The sequence below is a fragment of the Gouania willdenowi genome, chromosome 11, assembly GCF_900634775.1.
Source record: "Gouania willdenowi chromosome 11, fGouWil2.1, whole genome shotgun sequence".
In the NCBI taxonomy this organism is placed as follows: domain Eukaryota; kingdom Metazoa; phylum Chordata; class Actinopteri; order Blenniiformes; family Gobiesocidae; genus Gouania; species Gouania willdenowi.
In genome coordinates, this window is record NC_041054.1 from 1,255,703 (window position 1) to 1,277,772 (window position 22,070).

The 22,070-nt window shown below is 35.5% G+C and overlaps 3 protein-coding genes across 4 annotated transcripts; 2 read left to right on the forward strand and 1 right to left on the reverse strand.

The window, feature by feature from the left end:
- The first annotated feature begins 2,001 nt into the window (after positions 1-2,001).
- On the forward strand, positions 2,002-3,474 carry LOC114471986 (gap junction alpha-9 protein-like). Its single transcript, XM_028461000.1, has one exon. It carries the CDS (start codon positions 2,002-2,004, stop codon positions 3,472-3,474), a length of 1,473 nt encoding a protein of 490 aa, XP_028316801.1.
- A 3,496-nt stretch (positions 3,475-6,970) lies between these two features.
- On the reverse strand, positions 6,971-10,413 carry mycbp (MYC binding protein). Its single transcript, XM_028461002.1, has 6 exons — positions 10,310-10,413; positions 9,477-9,647; positions 9,152-9,224; positions 9,006-9,054; positions 8,122-8,251; positions 6,971-7,058 (listed from the first exon to the last, which is right to left on the reverse strand). The coding sequence occupies exons 2-6, from the start codon at positions 9,489-9,491 to the stop codon at positions 7,014-7,016; spliced, it is 312 nt and encodes a 103-aa protein (XP_028316803.1). The 5' UTR covers positions 9,492-9,647; positions 10,310-10,413; the 3' UTR covers positions 6,971-7,013.
- Positions 10,414-12,390: 1,977 nt separating this feature from the next.
- LOC114472042 (sialin) lies at positions 12,391-22,070 on the forward strand. 2 transcript variants are annotated; one of them, XM_028461108.1, is made up of 11 exons: positions 12,391-12,449; positions 14,330-14,502; positions 15,681-15,898; positions 15,971-16,204; positions 17,017-17,191; positions 17,802-17,920; positions 18,762-18,923; positions 19,789-19,921; positions 20,007-20,154; positions 20,240-20,330; positions 21,207-22,070. In XM_028461108.1, exons 2-11 carry the CDS (start codon positions 14,391-14,393, stop codon positions 21,372-21,374), a joined length of 1,560 nt encoding a protein of 519 aa, XP_028316909.1. In that variant the 5' UTR covers positions 12,391-12,449; positions 14,330-14,390; the 3' UTR covers positions 21,375-22,070. The 2 variants fall into 2 exon arrangements, with proteins under 2 accessions (XP_028316909.1, XP_028316910.1); XM_028461109.1 differs by having other exon boundaries at positions 12,405-12,449; positions 14,327-14,502.

Here is a 22,070-nt window from a genome sequence, read left to right on the forward strand (position 1 = left end):
TCTTCCTTCCATTGAGCATGTTTATGATCGTGTAGATATGGTGTTGTGATTGTGTGTATATGTACTTGTATGCGTTTAAATATATGTACACATATAATGTATGTGATATGTCGATGCAGGCAACATAATCGCTCATTAAATACATTTTTTAATTCACTTGTATTTTTCTTTGTTATTGACCTGCAGCTTGTTGTGTTTGCATTTGTAGCTACATGTTAGAAATATGGGGAAAAAATATTTTAAAAAACAGTTTGATTATAACATTTAATACTTGTATGATATTATTCATACAGAGGAGGATTAGGGCCAATTTTTTTGGCAAATCAAGAATAAAGTCGAAATGTCGAGATTAAAGTTGAAATTTCAAAAATAAACTCAAAGTACAATATTGTGATAAAAGGTTTGCTAAAAAAGTCAAATCTACGGAGGCTGACAAGGGCCAAAGAATACACATAAATCAACCCCAAAAACACACAAAATAAAATGAAAATATACAAAACCACAAAGACAAAAAAATACAGAGAATGAGAGAGAGAATATACCAAATTTACTCCAAAAACACGCAAGATGAAAACATAAATACACAAAAATAACAGAAAAAAAACCAAAGCAAAAACACACTAAATGGGGGGAAATTATACAAAATAACCACAAAAATACACAAAATGACTGTAAAAATACAAAGAAAAAACAAATATTCAAAATAAATGATTACATGTTAAATAAATTGATGATTTTCTCTCATCAGATGACAGTGTTGGAGTCGATCCAATATGGTTCAGGGTCCTCAGGGTTCAACCGACAACCTTTTCACTCCCCACTGACACGAGAACTGGTTGTTCATTCCAGTGCTGGGAGGGAACTGGCAGTCGTGCGTGGCCACAGTTATTGATCATTGGGTGTTGCACTGTCTATCACTCAAGTTTAGATATATACACACACACACACACACACACACACACACACACACACCATTGGTTCTAAACAGACAGAGCTGAAATAAGACTTCTCTCCTCATGGGGAGGATGGAGTGGATTAAAGATGCGTCTGTACGACCACGGTCCAAAGCTTTGTTGGTGCAGAAACCACCTCACATATGGAAAATAAGCCGTGAGTAAAAGAAAAATCTTTAAATTAAGTTTTTTATACTGATAATATGTGATAATACGTCACAAACTCATTTGTTTTCTGATGTGCTTTAAGTTTTCTAATGTGTAAAAATGCAAAATATATTTAAATCATACTTATAGGCAGGGTTGGGGTCAATTACTGTATATTTGTAATTAAAAAAATATGTTGCTGTCGTAATCATAACTAAATTGTAATTAAGTTAAGATAATTGACTTTGTAAATTTTATAAAAATTGTCAATTGGAATTTTACACAAACCTGGGGAAACCATGTTGCAGTTCTACACATATGTATTATCAATTATTAAAATGTTTTATATCAAGCTTTCACACATTTCACTATTCAAAAAAAATATTAAAAACTTATTAAAAACAAGTTAATCAATAGATAGGAAAGAAATTAGATGATAGATATTAGTTTTATCAATAGAGATGCTAACAGAAAGCTAACACAAGAGGAAGGTTATGTTTTATTTTATTTTTTATTTATTATTGATTATTTGATTTATTTCAGACTCAGTAATTGTGATTAATTGTATAATTGAGAACGTATTTATAATTGACTTTCTAAGGATAAAAAAATTGTTGTAATTTAAATAGTCACTGTAATCGTAATTTAATTTCAATTGGACATGAGTAACTGAAAAAGTAATTGAACCCAACCCTGGTAGTAACTGATACAAATTGGGGCAAATCAATACGATATGCATCATAAGAATTGATACGAGTCGAAATAATGTAAATTAATACAAAGTAGGATACGATACCAATTAATTTGATACGATATAATTCCGCTAGGATTTCTTAATTCCCAAAGCTAAATGAATGACCAGCCTCTGCTTCCTCGCTCTACAGCTGTGTTGGTTTAAAAAATGGGAGACTGGAACTTCCTGGGAGGGATCTTGGAGGAGGTTCACATCCACTCCACCATGGTGGGAAAGATCTGGCTCACCATCCTGTTCATCTTCCGGATGTTGGTGCTGGGAGTGGCCGCGGAGGACGTGTGGAACGACGAGCAGTCGGACTTCATCTGCAACACGGACCAGCCCGGCTGCCGCAACGTCTGCTACGACCAGGCCTTCCCCATCTCGCTCATCCGCTACTGGGTCCTGCAGGTGATTTTTGTGTCCTCGCCCTCGCTGGTCTACATGGGCCACGCCATCTACCAGCTGCGTGCTCTGGAGAAGGAGCGCCACTGTAAGAAGGTGGCCCTGCGGCGAGAGCTGGAGGCGGTAGACTCAGAGCTGGTGGAGGTCCGGAGGAGGATCGAGAAGGAGATGAAACAGCTAGAGCAGGGGAGGCTCAACAAAGCTCCACTGAGGGGCTTCCTGCTGTGCACGTACGTGGCCCACATCGTCACACGCTCCGTGGTGGAGGTCAGCTTCATGATGGGCCAGTACGTCCTGTACGGACACCGCCTGAGCACGCTGTACAAGTGCAAGAGGGAACCGTGTCCCAATGTGGTGGACTGCTTTGTTTCCAGGCCTACAGAGAAGTCCGTGTTCATGATGTTCATGCAGGTGATCGCCTGCCTGTCGCTGTTCCTCAGCCTCCTGGAGATCCTACACTTAGCCTACAAGAATATTAAAAAGAGCATCCTGGGCTACTATCCACACCTGAAGGACGACATGGACGAGCTTTACGTCAGCAAGTCCAAGAAGAACTCGGTCGTGCATCAAGTGTGTGTCGGAACGTCTGCGGGACGCAAGAACACTATTCCCACTGCTCCCAGTGGATACACGTTGCTCCTGGAGAAACAAGGAAATGGGCCCAACTACCCGCTCCTCAACGCCTCCACGGCTTTCATCCCTATCCAGGGAGACTCGAGGGAAAAGTCGGACATCCACAAAGACAGTAAGGACGATCAAAACAGCCAATCGAACAAGACCAGCAGTGAGACCCGCTCCCCGCCTGTGGACAAACAGGATGAGGAACCATGCGATGAGCTTGAGTGTGTGAGCTCTGAGTTTCCCACTCTGCCCGTGGCCGAAGTCCCGTCCTGTACCACTCTGTCTGCCGTGGCCAGAAAGTCTAGGCGGGTCAGCCCGCCGTGGAACTGCAGCACGGTGATGGAGTCCAACGGCTCGGACAGTGGAGACTCGTACCCGGGCAGCAGCAGCATGAAGCTCCGCAGCAGCTGCGTTGGTCCGAGGGCCAGAGTTCTCTCCAAGTCTGACCTGAAGAGGTCAAGCAGGTCACAGAGCCCGGATTCTGTGGGCGAGCTGAGCTCTGCGTCCCGACACAGCCGGGAGAGCAACAGCCCCACAACCCCCTCAACCAACCGCAGGGTGTCAGCGGCAAGCAGTGGCAGCAACAGACGAGCTCCAACTGACTTACAGATATGAAAACACTAAGTCAAAATGCCAGAAGAACGGCAGAGGCGGAGCGTCAACCTGTCCCGTGAACCAACAGGACAAACAAAAGGAGTTGTTCTCAACTGACAGATCTGTTCTGTGTGTCCGGCCTCGTCCTGCCAGTGTGGGGAACTAGTGGTGGATTCCGAGGAGCTTTGTTGGTTCCAAAGCCAATCTACACCAGAAGTTAGAAGGTCATACTTGGACTTACAATTAACAGCCAAGGACAGGAAATCTCTCAGCGAGAACAAAAATGACGTGAGTCTTTGTGAAGGTTCTGCTTTCTTCTTGTTCTCACACCACCTGAGCTCTACCATTGGCGAGAGAGCAACAGCCCCACAACCCCCTGCACCAACCGCCGGGTGTCGACGGCGAGCTCCAACCGACTTACAGGTATGAAAACGTAAAGTCAAAATGCCAGAAGAACTGCAAAGACGGAGCGTCAAACAGTCCCATGAACAACAGGACAAACAGAAGGAGCCGTTTTCAACTGACAGATGAGTTCTGAGCGTCTGGCCAAGTCCTGCCAGTGTGAGGAACTAGTGGCGGATTTGGAGGAGCTTTGTTGGTTCCAAATCCATTATACATCAGAACTTAGAAGGTCATACTCGGACTCACAAGCAACAGCTGAAAGCTTTTTGACATACGAGCCAAGAACAGGAAAGGTTCTGCTTTTTTCTTGCTCTTATGCCACCTGACCTAAACCTTCTCCTGCAGGCTCTGTGTGAACTGTTGTGATTGGTCAGAAATCCAAAGTAGGAGTGGTTAGTCTTATTATTCCGCCCCCCGGGTCAATCAATGCCACTATGTGGGTCCAAGCTGCAAAAATGAATGTAGTAAGTCATCAAAACATCCTGAAATGGTTCAAATATCACTCTTTTCTCCTCCTTTTGAATCAGAAACACAATTAACTTCGATGACATTAAGTGATTTTTAAGAGCTATGGCTACAAGTGTTACATTTGAACTAGTGAACATGTCATCTTGTGACTGGTTTCTGAGAATACCGCTGATTATTTCTGTTTCAGTTGTGAAAGAATACGGTTCAGATTAATGTAAACGTTGAGTGACTCCTACTATAAAGGTTTAAATGACATTTGGCTCAACACTCACTAGCTTTGTTGTTTCTATTTCCAGGTCAGTCACAGAAACTCACGTTGACCCGTTAATGATCTCTCAGAACGTGCCGCTTCTGCCTCAGTGATTGTTTGTTATGGAAAACTGCTCTGAAAATCTATAATGCTGTTTTAGGCATCGAGTGTCTATTATACAACCAAATATTCTGGAACATTTGCAGTGTCTGACAGGGTTGGGGTCAATTATAATTGTAATCTCGTAGTTGATAATTACAATTATTGCATACTTATGATTGTAACTGTAATCTTTAAAATCTGTTGCTGTGTAATCGTAATTAAATTGTATTTGACTTCAGATCATTGACTTTGTAATTTGAATTTGAAAATTCTATAAAAATGATCAACTATAATTTAATATAAAACTGAGGAGCCATGTTACAGTTCTATGTACAGTTCTACACATATGAAAATATGTTTCATATCAAGATTTCCCACATTTTACCATTTTAATAATAATAATAATTATTATTATTATTATTAATAATTTATAATAATCTAGGGGTATACTGATACAAAAAAGATACCCACATCACAAATATTAAAACCTATATTTTAATTGATTAGGAAGCCTAAAAAGGTAACTAATATATAGGAAATAATACAAATGATAGTTATTTGTTTTTAGTGTATTTTACAGCTGATTGAGGAGCGGTTAGCATTAGAGATGCTAACATAAAGCTAACTCAAGAGGAAGGTTAACTTTTATGAGGTTATTTATTTCATGCTCAGAAATTGTGGTTAATTGTAACTGAACCTAAGTAATAATAATTGAGAACATAATTGTATTTTGACTTTTTGAGGATAAAAAAATTATTGTAATTTAATTGTAATTGGGAAAAAAATGCTGGTCATTGTAATTGTAATTGAAAAATGTAATTAACCCCAACCCTGGTGTCTGATGTAGCCCAACAGTGAATTTGTTCTTTAAGCAGCGCCTCGCCTGCTATCAGGGTTGGGGTCAATTACATTTTTTAATTACAATTACATTTTGAATTATCCATGTTCATTGACAAATGAATTATGATTATGATAACCTGTATTTTTTTTTCCAATTACAAATAAATTAAGGTTATTTTTCCCCTGAAAGTCAATTACAATTACGTTCCTAATTACTAAAGTTCAATTACAATTTTATTAACTTTTATTCCGTTGTGATGGTTGTATGCAGTTTTTTATGTGTACGATGGTGGTTCATCATCTTTTATAGCATTTTTTATAATATCTTATATAAAAGTCCATCTAGGGACAAGAGTTGGACTTACAAAACATCAGTTACATTCATAGTATTGTTACTTTGTAAAATTGTATCGTCGCTATTAAAGAAAAAAAACATTATATCCTAACTCTAACGCCTAACCGAGGTATCATAGGAAAAAAATGTTTGTTTGATCAAAGGGTCACGTGATCAACATTTAGAATAACGAGTGATTTGAGCCTTAATACAGGAAACAACAAAGAGTTTTTAGATTCATTTTTGTGTTTTTCTGTCATTCTGTGTATGTTTGTTGTTGTCTTGCTTGTTGTGAGGCATTTTGTGCATTTTTCCTGTAAAACATGTTTATTAGAGTCATATTGTGTATTTGTGCTGTAATTATGCTTTTTTTTTTTAGAGTATTTTTTGTGTATTTCTGTTGTTGTTTTGCTTGTTTGTTACTATTGTGGGTTTGCGGAGTCATTTTTTGTGTTTTTCTTGTCTTTTTGTCATTTTTTGGAGTAATTTTGTGTATTACCGTTGTCATTTTGTTCATTTTTGTAGTAGTTTTGTGTGTTTTTGGAGTATTCTGCTTTAATCTTGTATTTTCCTGCAATGTTGTAATTCTTTGTAATTTTTTTATGTATTCTTGCTCTTGTTTTGTGTATTTTTCAGTCATTTTGTACATTTACTTTGGGGGCCGCATAAAATTAGACCGAGGGCTGCATGTGGCCCCCGGGCCACCAGTTGGCTATGACTGCCCTAACCCTTACCACCTGTATGAGTGTGAAAATTCACAGACAGGTAGTGGGAAAACTTAATATGAAACATATTTTAATAATTGTTAGCTACTGTACATACGTGTAAGCCATAGACCTGTTTTGCGTGTATTTACATTTTAATTGAGTTTTTATTGAATTTCCATGGTAATTACAATTACAAAGTCAACGGCAACAGATTTTTTTTAAATTACAAGTACGGTTGTATCTGATATTGCTGATAAATGATCATAAATGAAGCAGAATCTCCTTCTGATGCTGAAAATAAGATTTTTATTTTAGAAAACAAAAGGTCTCTTCATATACAGTACTCTCGCTGTACACAAACTGTTATGCAACTCTACTTTACATACACACAACATAAATCTGTTTTTTTTTTTTTGTTTTATTTAGTGTTTTGAACGCTTCAGTGCATTAGAACGTTCTACTCTGTGGCTCCTTCATCAGGCGACGGCTCGTACTGCAACAGCTGAAAAATGACAAGAACAAGAGAGAAGTTAGCTCGCCTGTGAAGTCAAACATAATGTTAATTTAACTTGTAGATTAAAGACAATATGTTTTTATATGTAGTTCTGTTGCCTAGCAACACTTGAACCTTTGTTGTCTCCCTTTAATTTAAAAAAGACATTGAGTTTTACATAAACATGTCAGGACTTTAACTCGCTTAGTTTCTCTCTGGAATTATTTTCATTAGTAGTAAATGTTTTCACAAACGTTTGACAATGTGTTTGAAAGCAGCGTTTGTAAATTAATACTTTGTGTGAAAATAATATAACTTTGTGTTGTACATAAAACAGGACATATTAGAACATTTAATGTAAAAAAATACATATGGAAAAATGTTTGATATGAAACAGTTTCTGTTACATATCAAACATGAGTAACAGTTTATTATTATATATATCAAGTAGGCAACAGATTTTAGGTGGGGGGGAAAAAGAACAATTTTAACATCATTATATCATTTCAATATCGGTTCACTTAAAAAATTCCTGATTTTGTTACCAATTTTTTGTGTGGATTAATGGGTGAGAAATTGCAAGATTTGTAGAAAAATTGAGTTATTTCCACAATTTGCAATAAAAAAAAATGACTGCATTCATGTGATATAAACACAGGAAAAATGCAAGCCCCTAAAACTATTGTATAGTTTTATTAAAATGATGAATTTGATAAATCTACAACTGGATTATTTAGATTGATATTTGATAAAGTGAATTTATTTATGTATTACTTTAATAATTGTCTTATTATTTAAGCTCTTTGAGCTTTCTGCACCTTTTATCTATTTCTGTGATGTAATGTATTGTTTTTTTTTTTTTTTAAATTGTGCAAAATAGATGAATAAAAATAAATTAAAAAGAAATATAATTTAAAAAGTAAATCAAATTTAAAATAAAATAAATTAATACAAATTAAATTTAATTGTGTTTTAAATGTAGAAATTGTAAAATAAAATTGTAATAATTTTCTAAATTTCAGGCGACCGCACATGGGGTCATGACCCCAAGGTTGGAAAAACCCTGTCTCACCCTGTTTCTCAGCTCTTTGTTTTCCTCCATGAGCAGGTTGCACTTGCGTTGCAGGTCGTCCAGCTCCATACGCAGAGCCTCGGTGTCGGCTGGCTCTGGTGCTCCTACTCCAAGGTGAAGCTTTATGAAACTGTATCAAAAGTTAAGCAACATCCATTTTATTTAGATTTATTTAATACTTTTTTTTTAATCAAGGTCGGGGTCATTTATAATAGTTATCGCATAATTGATCTTTAAAAAACAATTATGATGTAATTAGAGTTGTAAATTTCTGTTGAAAAAATAATTGCGCGCTTCTCATTTTCGAACTCCATCAAGGTATTGATACCCTGAAGCTACACATAGAATTTACTTATTGTATCTTCAACATTTTCTGAGAAAAGCTGTCCCTTAACTCGGATGGGCGGAGCTCAAACCTAAATCCCCTTCCCCACTTTGTGACGGGGATAAAAATATATAAATCTATGGGTATACTGACAAAAATATTAAATTTAATACCAATATTTCCATTGATTATGAAGCCTAACAAATAGATTCCAAAAAACTAATTAGATGACAGATAATGTTTTTTTTTTAAGTGTATTTTACAGCTAATTTAAGACATGGGCCAAACTGACCTGTTATCATAAGAGATGCTAACAGAAAGCTAACACAAGTGTCTTAAACACTCAGTAATTGTGATTAATTGTAGTTTAACTTTAGTTATTGAGAATGTAATTGTAACTGACTTTCAGGGAAAAATAGTAGTTGTAATTTTAATTGTAATTGAAGAACAGCCGGTCACTCTAATCTTAAATGAGTTGTAATCAAACATGGTTAATTGAAAAAGTAATTGTAAGTGAAAAATGTAATTGATCCCAACCCTGCTTTTTATTAAAGGATACTCCAGTGCGTTGTTGGGCTTGTCGTTCTCTTCGTAAAGAGCCAGAAGAACTGCAAAAAAATGATTATTATTGAAAAAAAAAAAAAATGGTTAATTTGTGCAGCTGACTTGTATTAGTTTCCCTGAACGCATCACCACTTCACTTACCACTCGTTAAAGTAGCGAGGACTCCGGACTTCTCCAGATATCTCCTGAACTGCTCTCGCTTTGACTCCGTGGCCTGAAACATGATAACGAATTGCAAAAGAGCAAACGATAGGTTTTCAAAACAACACTTAATTATGTTTATAATCCTTAAAACACGCCCAACATGCTGCGTTCGCAACGCACAACAAAGCCTGTGGTGCGTTCAAGGCTCGCCAGATAGCCTCGATGCTACTTCATTTAGCACCGAAACCTCCTGTAAGTGCATTGTCTGAATGTTCGACATATCATATGTAAGTATTTCACTAACAAACCCAACAATACTTACTCTGTAATGCGCCATTGCAGCGGTTATTAATTTGTCTGTCCGCTTCCTCTGAAGAATGTCACGTTTTAATTCGAACGATCGAGCCGCAGCTGGCTGACGTCACTTCCGTATAGGGCTGAATCGGTTGTCATGACAACAAGTAACAACTACGTTGCTACGTGGAAATTTTTTCTGAAAATGAAAAAGTTATCAGTTAATTTAAACACAATCAAATTTTATTTGCAATTTAATTTTACGTTGGTCTAATTTAGTTATAAAACTGGTGTTCATTTCAAATGGTTACCGACTTCCGGGTATGTAGCCTTTTGTAATAGTTAGATAATTCTGGACTATCCCTTAAAACGCTTTTTGTGCTTGTGTTTTATCTAACAATTGTTATTTGTGTGTATTTGCATTTTTTAAAATTGTATTTATTGTTACCCACTGGTATCTGTGGCGATAAGACAAACAAGTTTGTGCCCGGAAATAAAAAGAGTTGCCAGGTTTAGAAAAAAAACACCAGATGATTTAACGATTTTAACTTTTGTTTAACACGGTTTTAACTTTTAAATTAAAAAGACATTTTTAGCTACTAGTTGGTGGAGTTATTTTTAATATAACTGAGTGTTAATCCGGCTGCTTTAAAACCATCAAAACGTTATATGTACCTCTTGCTAAACTGATGTTGATTTTTGATGTCTACATCTCATTTTCCCCTTTTAATAGTGCATATAACTAGGAGAGTTACAAAGTATAAGTTATGGAAGTATTAAAACATGATGATTGTTGTGCTATGGTTGTACTTAACTCAGATTTGAACGTTTAAAGGTAAATTATCGGGGTTATTGTCCAACCTGGCAACGTCAAAGGCCCGGCAGCTCTTGACTCACGTGCAGCAGTGTCACAGGATGTTATCTGACTTATAAAAGATACGTGGTGACGTCACTGCGTTACATTGAACTAGTCGTAGGCGATCCACTTGTTTATGGATTTACGCTTTTTTTCAAGTAAAACTGGTTTTTTTTTTGTCGGCGAAAAACAGAAGCGCTCGACGACTGGGAAATACTGACTTTACTCTTATTTTAGTTCCTATAAACACCCTTCATTGTCGTCACATCCTCATACGGTGAGTGTTGATTCCTATTATGTTATAAACAGAATAAACCTAAATATAACTTTACTTTACAGTTGGCACATTTGCTTTAGTTTTGCCAAAAATACACCAACATTTTTATGAACTGAAAGTAATCTCTCAAATTTAAGAATGTTTTGTTTCAAATATCCGTCTAACCAACATTTTCCTACACATAACCATAATATTTTAACTATCTGCTTCGTTACTACCTCATTTTTTATGCTCAAATTGCGAAAATTTCACCTTTAGTCCTACAGACCATTTAGAGACACCAATCAACTAGAGCTGGGCAATATGGACCAAAACTCAAATCTCGATATTTCTTCCTCAAAATGGCGATATACGATTAAAATCTCTATAATTTTATTTCAATTAAAATCTTACCAGAAAAGGCAAATCTGGGTTATATTTGCTGATGCAAAAAAAGCTAAAATAACATCACAGTGCTTTAAGATTGTTAAAAAAAATAATAATTTAAAAAAAAAATGAATATAGCGTGTATCACAAACATGGGCAACTAGCGGCCCCTAAAAGTTCATGCACAAAATGACAGCAAAAGATACACAAAATGTCTATGCAAACACAAATTAACAGAGAAATACACACACACAGAGCACAAATACTTAATAGGACAACAAAATACACAAGAAAAAACTACAAAAACATCAAAACAAATTGAGAAACACACAAAAGGACACAAAAAGACAAAAAAATATCCACGATTGGACAATAGGAATACAAAAATAACATTTTGGGACAACAAAAATCCAAGAACAACATACATACCAAAAAATAAACAAAACGACTCCGAAAGAAAGAAAATCCCAAATTACCACAAAAAAAAAAAAATGCACAAAAGAACAACAAAAAATACACAGGTCAACAATAGAGACGAAATGAGTAAAAAAAAATACACAATGGGACTGGGACATGTGTTAACAAACGGCTGCATATTATGAGCCACTTTTAGCTCATCTTTCTCCTCTGAGGGACAGCACGTGTGAGTGAGTTCTGTAGTGTGACTTGTTTAGGGGAAGGTCGCACTCAGTAATCATCTAAGTATTTTAATACAAAATAAGTTATAATATATATATATTCCAAAGTTTGGAACATCACACACACAAAGCTGTGTCTTTAGCCACTCTGATAGCCAGAAGACACATTTTGATTAGATGGAAAGAATGTAACATTTACACAGTGGATTAAAGACATACTGGACTTTGTTAAACTAGAGAAGATAAGGTATACTGTCAGAGGGTCAACTGACACATTTTTACTGTCATGGCAACCCTTTCTAAGTCATGTTGAAAGCCTAAGCTCTGTTTCATCTTATAAATGACTGAATATCTGTAACAGATATTACAAACCCACACATTAGAAACTTTCTTTAGCCTTTAGGTTTGATGATGTAATGTGTCATTTATTGTAACTCACTGGACTGTATTTTGTTTACTCGCCTTTTATTTTATGTGTATGTATATATATATATATATATATATATATATATATATATATATATTCTTCTTTATGTTATTGTTATCATTGTTAGGTATTATCATTAACTTATTTAATTAAATGGTAAATGGACTTGATTTATATAGAGCTTTATCACCACTGAAACAGTCTCAAAGTGCTTTACATATCAGCTCATTCACCCAATCACTCTCACATTCACACACCAGTGGGACAGGACTGACATGCAAGGCACTAGTCGACCACTGGGAGCAACTTAGGGTTCAGTGTTGCCCAAGGACACTTTGACACATAGTCAGGTACTGGGATCGAACCCCCAACCTCTCGATCGATCAGAAGACGACCCACTACCACCTGAGCCACGGTCGCCAATTACTGTAATTACTGTAAGTATGTTTTTCATTATTATTATTATTATGTTTTTAATCTTTTGACTATTGTGGCTTCCTCATTGTTTCTGAGGGAGGGGGGAGGGGGCGGGGTTCTTTGTTTTTATTTCAACAATTAGAATTGCTTATTCTGACGACTGTATTGTAAAAATCACATATAATCATATATAGTGATTAATAAAGATTGGTAAGAGTTGGAAAACATTTTGGAAAATCTCAAACAGGGTCATTGAACTGAAAACAGAATAAATACAATAAAACAAAGCAAAGGATGTTAAAATAGACAGTGTGTGTGGGTGTGTGTGTGGGTGTGTGTGTTTAATCAAACTGGGAAACACCCGTGTCAGCACGCACAGGAATAATAAAGACACAGAAAAACAAACATGACGACGCGTCGTCACCAGAAAATAATAATCACTGTCTCAGCTTTAACAAAGGTCAAGGTTATTGATGCAAAGCCTCCTGAAAACAAGTTAAGACAAGATCATTTAAAGGGTCAAAGTCAGTGTTTATCAATGTGTTATTGTTGATGTGAAAACATGTGCTTCATTATTTATGGAATGGACGATACAGCAGTGTCACTTATGGACGACCGTCACCAAACCTGACAAAACTAACATTAAATTAATGAATAAATAAACGTGAAAAGAAAAAACAGGAAAATTAAATACAAATAAATAAATATAAGTCGGAAAAAATGCAAAAGTTAAATTGTAAATACATCATTAAATAAATAAATTTTAAAAAATTAAACAGATTGATTTAAAAAAAAAAAAAAAAAAATGGAAATACTAATATAATTTATTTTTATGTTGCAACAACATATAAATATAAATACAGGGGCTGTTCTAAGTATATTAAAAAATTCAATTTTTTTTTTAACGTTGACGATGTTGATCAATGGTTTTCAGTTTTCTTGAATTTGATTAAATTGTTGCTCAACCATTCGATGGCTTGTTACGCACCAACAAAACAAAACAAGTGCGAGCTAATCATTTATGTTTTATTTTTAGAGAATAGTTTATAGATTAGAAACAGAAAAAAAGCTGCAAAAAAAAAATGTTCCAAATTTCCCTTTCTCACATTTATTTATATATCTGAATAATATCCACTGTTATCCAGGAAGTTTATTATTATTTGCACCATAATATATAGTCATCTTAAAGATGTAAATCCTTGTTTTAATCAGAAATAAAATGGCTTCAAAGTGACCAAAAAAGGTGGTGAAATGGGATTTAAAAAAAACACAGAAATTGGTTAAAAGTTGCAAATTGGAGTGGACAAAAAAACTGACAAAAAAGGTTCAAAGTGTCAATATTGGTATAATTAATTTAAACTGGCAAATAATGGGCATGAGAAATTGTGATTGTGGTTAAATTGGCAAAAATATTTATGGAATTTGGTTAAAAGTGACAGTAATGCTCAACGTATGTGACAATAAGTGGAAAAGTGGTGGAAAGTGTTTATAAGTCATTGAAATGTGATGTAGAAGTGTCAGAAATTGAAGTAATTTCGCAAAAATACATGAAAGGAGCCAAAATATGGCAAGAAAAAGTGATGAAAATAGGTTAAAATATGGAAAGTTTGGTGAAGTTGGTCTTAGTTTCTTGACCCCCCTCCCAGTGTCTCACGACCCCAATGTTGAGAACCACTGGCCTTTACTACACAACCATAAGAAATGTGGCCTGTTTGTTTTTAGTGGGGGACATTGAACCCACAACCTTGTAGCTCAGCATTGTTTCATATTTATAACGTCATGTATTGACGACAACGTGTGATGAAGATGTTTTTACAGACGACAGCGAGGAAACACACGTTTACTTTGTGTGCGTGCGTGTGTGTGTTTGTCTCACATCCTCTTTGTGTGTCCTCAGCAGCGATGGATCACTGACTCCGCCCCTCAGACTGAACATTCGTCGCTTGTGGTAGGCGACGGTCATGCTGCAGCCCAATGGCCACGTTATCAATGCAGTTGCCTCTGAGGAAGAGGAGGAGGAAGAGGAGTGCACAGACACCAAGGCTCTCGTCGAGGCTCCGAGCTCAGAACCAGGTCACTTTAATTCATCTGAGTCATGATAATATTTGTGTTTTAACTGAATACCGTAAATGTGTCTTTATGTGCTGTCGTTCTCATCAGTAAACGGGTGTTTTATTTTTACAGTGTGAAGGTAACACGTTAAATAACAGTGTCTGAGGTCACATCCTGTAAATATTAACAGTAACACAAGTTGCACATTGTGCATCGTTTAATCATTCATTCATTTCTGTTTTACCGTCTTCATCCTTTTATAAGTGGATGTGGAAGTTTTCCAGTTTTCTAAAGACGTATCATTTAAAACATGAAAATAAGTTATTGTGGCTCTAGACGCAGGATAGAGCAGGGTTTTTCAACCTTGGGGTTGCCTGGAAATAACATTTAAATGGGCCTGAAATGTCTAGTAATAATCACATTTAAAAACATTTACTCATTAAAATTCTATTTTTTAATAAAAAATAAATATATATAAATATATATATATATATGTATTAATCTATTTTGCAGAAATAGACAAACATTACACCTGTAATAAACCTAATAATAATGCTAACTTGTACTAAACCTAATAATAATGCTAACTTGTACTAAACCTAATAATAATGCTAACCTGTAATAAACCTAATAATAATGCTAACTTGTACTAAACCTAATAATAATGCTAACCTGTAATAAAACTAATAATAATCCTAACCTGTAATAAACCTAATAATAATGCTAACCTGTAATAAACCTAATAATAATGCTAACCTGTAATAAACCTAATGATAATGCTAACCTGTAATAAACCTAATAATAATACTAACCTGTAATAAACCTAATAATAATGCTAACCTGTAAAAAAACCTAATAATAATCCTAACCTGTAATAAACCTAATAATAATGCTAACCTGTAATAAACCTAATAATAATCCTAACCTGTAATAAACCTAATAATAATCCTAACCTGTAATAAACCTAATAATAATGCTGACCTGTAATAATCCTAATAATAATCCTAACCTGTAATAAACCTAATAATAATGCTGACCTGTAATAAACCTAATAATAACGCTAACCTGTAATAAACCTAATAATAACGCTAACCTGTAATAAACCTAATAATAACGCTAACCTGTAATAAACATAATAATAACGCTAACCTGTAATAAACATAATAATAATGCTAACCTGTATGCTTTCACCTCCTCAGCCCCCCCTCAGTGCTGCTCGGTTCGACTCAACCTCGCCGTGCTCATGTTTTTCGGATTCGTCGTGGTCTACGCGCTCCGGGTCAACCTCAGCGTGGCCATGGTTGCCATGGTGAACACCACGGACCAGAAGCCGGTGCAGAACGGCTCTGTCCATCTCATCTGTCCTCCTCCGTCAGGCTACAACAACAGCAGTGACGCCTTCCCACAACTGGACGGGGTGAGAACTTTAATTTAAATAACTTTAAATAACAACAATGAAACTAAAACCACGACGACGCTCTCTACGCAGATCCCTCAGTACTCCTGGGACGCAGAGATCCAAGGTTGGCTCCTGGGGGCCTTCTTCTTTGGATACCTGTGCATGCAGATCCCTGGAGGGTACCTGGCCGATCACTACGGAGGAACCGTGTTCCTGGGAGTGGGAGTGCTGGGCACCGCGGTTCTCACGCTGCTAACGCCTTTAGCCGCTAGTGGGGGGCCACGCTGGCTGTTTGCACTGAGAGCGCTGGAGGGATTTGGAGAGGTGACACACACACACACACACACACACACACACACACAGAAGGTTTTCTAGTGAAAACACTAAAGTTTTGTTGTGTTTTGTCAGTCCCTTTTCATGGCAACGGCGTTTTGGTGCTTGAAAACAGAACTTTTAAAAACGGGCTCCAGAGTGTAGGCAGAGTTTGTGATTCTTGCCCAGGGGGGCAAAAGACAAATTAGAATTAAATAGAATGTCTCGAGATTTGCACCATCCACAATGTGTGTAACATATACAATAATGTAATAATAGTAGCGTAATTAATCATTTTGACAACAAAAATTTGCATCAACACATATTTGCTGCAGTACCATACATGACCTGCTGGGTGCAGTGTCGCTTCACCTTTTACATTGTGAAGAAGAATTGCGCAACAGAAGACGACGATGGTCACATGACTCAAGCGTCAGGAAATAACTTGTATTTTTAAAAGAACAACAAATGAATTCATATATATTTTTGTACAGTCACTGCGTTTTATGGTGTATTACGTACATTATATTAAGAATGTTATTTTTTTTGAATGAATTGAAATAGAATTCATTCGATGCGCCATGATATTGTGCTGTGTGATTCTTATACAGTCAAAAATAATTAACCTCAAAATAAACAAATCATTCCATATAAATAATTTTATATGTTACATAATTCTATAGGTATACAAAGAGTAGAGTAGAGAATAGAGTGAGTCTGAACACGCTTCTCAATGAATTTGGGAAAACTGTAATGAAAACTTTTGACCACTGGGGGGGGCAATGCCTCATCATCATCATCATCATGTCCTACTGTCCGTGCAGGGCGTGACGTTCCCGGCTATGATGGCCATGTGGGCTCGCTGGGCTCCTCCACTGGAACGTTCCCGTCTTCTCTCTATTTCCGGGTCAGGAGGAAACTTTGGGGCCTTTGTGGCTTTTCTGCTCACAGGCTTCATCTGTCAGACGCTGGGCTGGCCCTACGTCTTCTACCTGTGTGGTAAGAACGAACAAACACTGAGAATATTAGAACCACATAAACCATCCTAAGTTACATCTAGAAATACAAATAAAACTCTTTCAATTTGATTAAAAAAGTGCCATTAAAGGTCCAGTGTTATGCTATTTTATAGGACCCAACAACATTGTATTTTAGGTTTATTTTACAACTTTTATTTTAACTTTAGGCCAAAATATCCAGGAAGTTTTACTTAAAAGTTCACAAGACTTAAGTGTCATTAAAAAAAGTGAAATAAAATGTCTTTGAATTCCAACTTGATGTCGTGTTAAGAAACATCTAAATAAACATCTTGGTTATTGTCGCGTTTAATATCTGCCATTTTTATGTTAAATAATGGGAATTGTCCTTTATTATAAATAAATTATTCTAGATTTATATGAGTTTTTATTTAAGACTGGAAGTAAACATGTTGGCTACATCAAAACTTTATATTTTTATCATACAAGTACTACGGTCGTGTTTGATAAATGTTAAATTGATAGTTTTTTTTAATAATTATACATCACAGAGCTTAGGAAACACATGTTTTTATGGTGTTTTCTCTGTCTTTACGACGCCACTCGCTGAGAATCTTTGTTTTCTACGTCAGGAGGAGCCGGTTGTCTCTGGGCCATCTTTTGGTTCGCAATGGTGTCCAACGACCCACGAACGCATCGCAGAATCAGCGACGAGGAGCGGGATTACATCATAAACTCACTGGAATCTCAGGTAAAATATGAACAGAAGTCTTTGAAAAGTCGAACTATAATATGTTAAGGTTTCGTTTATCCGGAAAACTGTTTTTCAGGAATTTTATTTTGACCTTCTGACATGTTTTGACTGGTCAACTGCCAGTCTTCTTCAGAGGTGTCTGCTGATCACCCTAAAACTGAGAGGGCTCAAATATTTTATGTTGTTATTTTCTTACTTTATTTTTTATTTATTTACTTTTTTATAAAAAATGTATTTACTTCAATACTTGTTTTTTTACTTACGTACTTAATTTTTTTTAAATTTACTTACCTTTTTATTTTTTGATCTACTTAAATACTTATTTATTTACTTCCTTTTTTATTTACCTAAATACTTATTTATTTATTTACTTGCTTAATTATTTACTTATTTATTTATTTACTTAAATACTTACTCTTTTTTTTACTTTTTTTGTATTTATTTACTTGTTGTTTTTTTTAATTTACTTAAAGACTTACTTATTTTTAAAAAAAAAAAAAAAAGACTAAAAGAACTTGCTGGAATTCTTCCGCGGAAGTAAAGGACACATCAAAACCATCAGCAGACGCCTCTGAGGAAGACTGGCAGTTGAGCAGTCAAAACATGTCAGGAGATGAAAGTACATTTCCTGAATAAATGAAACCTGAACATATTGGTGAAAAAAAAAAAGACTATTATTATTATTTCAACTTCTCTTTTCTGTGTAGTTTTCACTTTCTAGAACTTTTTTCCCCTCCACGATCTATTTGTGTCGACTTTGCAGAATATTTGTGCTGTTGTGACGCTTCTGTTGAATAACGGCGCAGTAAACACTGATATGTGGAGGTGTTTTTTTAAGGAGGTGACTCACAGCTGGTCCATTCCTCTTCTGTCCATGATGCTGTCAGTGCCTCTGTGGGCCATCATCATCACTATGGTGTGTTCTAACTGGGCCTACTACGCTCTGCTCACATCACTGCCCACGTACATGAGTGAAGTCCTGCACTTTGACCTGCAGGCCGTGAGTTTAACCTTTATTCCTCCACACTAAGCTGACTGTTTATTTATTCGCTTGTTTTGCTTTGTAACGTGTTGCTACATCTACATTTTTAGTCTATTTTCAGAGCTCTGTCGCCTCTAGGATCCTCAAGTTTTTCTCAAGAAACTTTGATTTTAATGTTACAGATGTTACAGATTTATTTCTAAAATGTAAAATGATGATAATATCATTGTTGGCACAAATATTACAGAAGTGTTTTTTCATTACTCAGGAAATAAGACTTTTTATGAGCCTTAAAATTAAGAGGGCTCAAATATTTTATGTTGCTTTGTATAATGACATTTATTTATTTACTTACTTAATTATTTTGTTTTTTAATTACTTTTTTAATTTATTTTATTTTTTAATACTTATTCATTTTGTAATTTACTTAGTTGTTGTTTTTTATTATTTACTTTTTTATTGTGTTTACTTTTTTATTTACTTACTTTTTAAATGTACTTACTTTAAAAAAAAAATTATTTACTTATTTATTTTTTTACTTACTTTTTTAATTTACTCATTAATTTATGTATTAACCTACTTACTTACTTTTATTTATTTTATCTACTTATTTATTTATTGTTTTTATTTACTTACTTCGTTACTTACTTTGATTTATTTCATCTACTTATTTATTTATTTATTGACTGACTTTGTTACTCACTTTTATATATTTTTTGTTCATTTATATTTTTTCTCGTCTCTTTCATTTTTTAAATTAAAGTATCAACAAATACATGATGATTTCTAATAGATATTTTTTTTACGTTCTAGTTACTTCTGTCATTTTTTTTGTCCTATATCAAAGACACTAAACTAAAGTAAGTGTGTGTCCGTGTCCTAGAACGGTTTCCTGTCTGCTCTGCCGTACCTCGGGGGTTGGCTCTTTTCTACGCTGTCGGGTTTCGTGGCCGACGAACTCATCATACGAAGAGTTTTCAGCATCACTGTCGTACGGAAGCTTTTCACATTCGTAGGTACGAGATAAATAATGCTGGCTGCAGGTAATGGTGACAATTGTTGCCATGGAGACTGATGGGCTGTGATGTTCTGTCCCTGCAGGTCTCATCCTCCCCTCCCTCTGCCTGGTGGCGGTCAGCTACGCCGGCTGTAACTACGTCCTCGCCGTCACCTTCCTCACGCTGTCCACCACCACAGGAGGAATCTCAGGCTCTGGAGTTTACATGAACCAGATAGACATCGCTCCACGGTGGGTGGGTGGGGGCGGGACTTTAAATATATATCATGAGGAGAGACGTGCAGAGTGCTGAACTCCAGCTCTTCTCTTTCTGCAGCTATGCAGGATTCCTCCTGGGAATCACTAACACATTTGGAACGATCCCCGGCGTCATCGCTCCAATCGCAAATGGATATTTCACCGAGGATGTGAGTACGATTTTTAAACGTCTCCAACAGACAAGACTTCAGTCCCATAAACGACCCTGAACTAATGTTAACATAGCTCCGCCCCTTTACCCTTTGACCCTGCTCAGCCAGCGTTGCTACGTGTTACAGATTTGTTTCTAAAATTCAAAATTATTATAATATTGTTGCTTTTTCATTACTCAGGAAAAAAATAGCTTTTTAGAGTTTTTACGAGTCCTAAAACTAAAAGGGATAAAATGTGTTTTATTGTAATGAGAGTATTTATTTATTTACTTACTTTCTTATTTATTTTCCTACTTATTTATTCATTTATTTAGTTATCTACTTATTTACTTACTTTTTTATTTGCTTGCTTACTTATTTATTTATGTATCTACGTATTGATTTACTTATTTTTTTACTCACTTTTTAAAATATGTACTGATTTATTTATTTACTTACTAAATTATTTTTATTTACTTGTTTATTTATTTATTTACCTACGTACTTTTATTTTTTATTTACTTACTCATTTACATTTTCATTTATTTGCCTACTTAATTATCTTTTGTATCTACTTATTTATTTATTTACTGACTTGTTATTTTTTTACTTATTTTAAAAAAAAGTTTATTTAGTTACTTACTAATTAATTTTTTATTTACTTATTTATTTATTTATTTACCTACTTTTATTTTTTAGTTACTTATGTATTTACTTACTCATTTACATTTGAATTTACTTATTTATTTGTTTACTGACTTTTTTTTTCTTACTTTTAAAAAGAATCATTTATTTATTTATTTACCTACTTACTTTTATTTTTTTATTTACTTACTTTGAGCTACATGCTAAGCTAACCTAAGCTTGCCTCTGTCCCTCCTGTTTTTCCCTCAGCACACGTTGGAGGGCTGGAGGAAGGTGTTCTGGGTGGCGGCCCTCATCAACGGGTTGGGGGCTGTCGCCTTCACAGTGTTCGGCAGCGCAAACATCCAGCCGTGGGCCGTCCCCCAGGAGGAGAGGGTGGAGTCAGAGAGAAGGCGGGGCCACAGCGTTTCCCAGTGAGACGACATCAGCGGTTTGTCTGAACCATCAGTCAATATAACTTTATTTATTAACACGGAAACAGCTGCGACACGCATAGGACTAAAGGTCCATCATCCTGTTACAATCTATAATATACAATTAGAACATGACCCACGACAAGCTCCGCCCACAAATCCCTCATAGACACGCCTCCACTTCCTGGAACACCTTCACACTGAGAGGATTAAACTAATCTTTCCTCAGGATTCACCATCGAGCAAAACAACAACCATTTTCCTCCTTTTTAGAAGTGATTTAATACAGATGCTTTTATACTTTTAAATATCACAACAGGACAAGAAAACACAATAATACAAAAGCAAAAACTCCTGTTAAGCAGTTTTAATGCTCAAAAATGGGAAATGTTTCACTTTTATATCTTTTTTAAAAATGCCTTTAAACTAAAACAGGCACAAAAACTATGGACCAAAGTGGATACAAGGGTTTGCTGGTGCTTTTTGGTTCTGATTTTTTACATTAAATCACAAACAAGGGAATGTTTTTAATATGTTTTTATGTGTTTATTGTAATGTTGGTTGGTTTTCTGCTTTGATCTAAACTAGATCAGGAAAAGGTTTTTACCTGTCAGCTAAAACTATATAATAATATAAATATATTAGTATGGAAGAGGACTGGGGCAACTGGGAAAAAAAAAAAAAAACAGGTTCAGTAGTA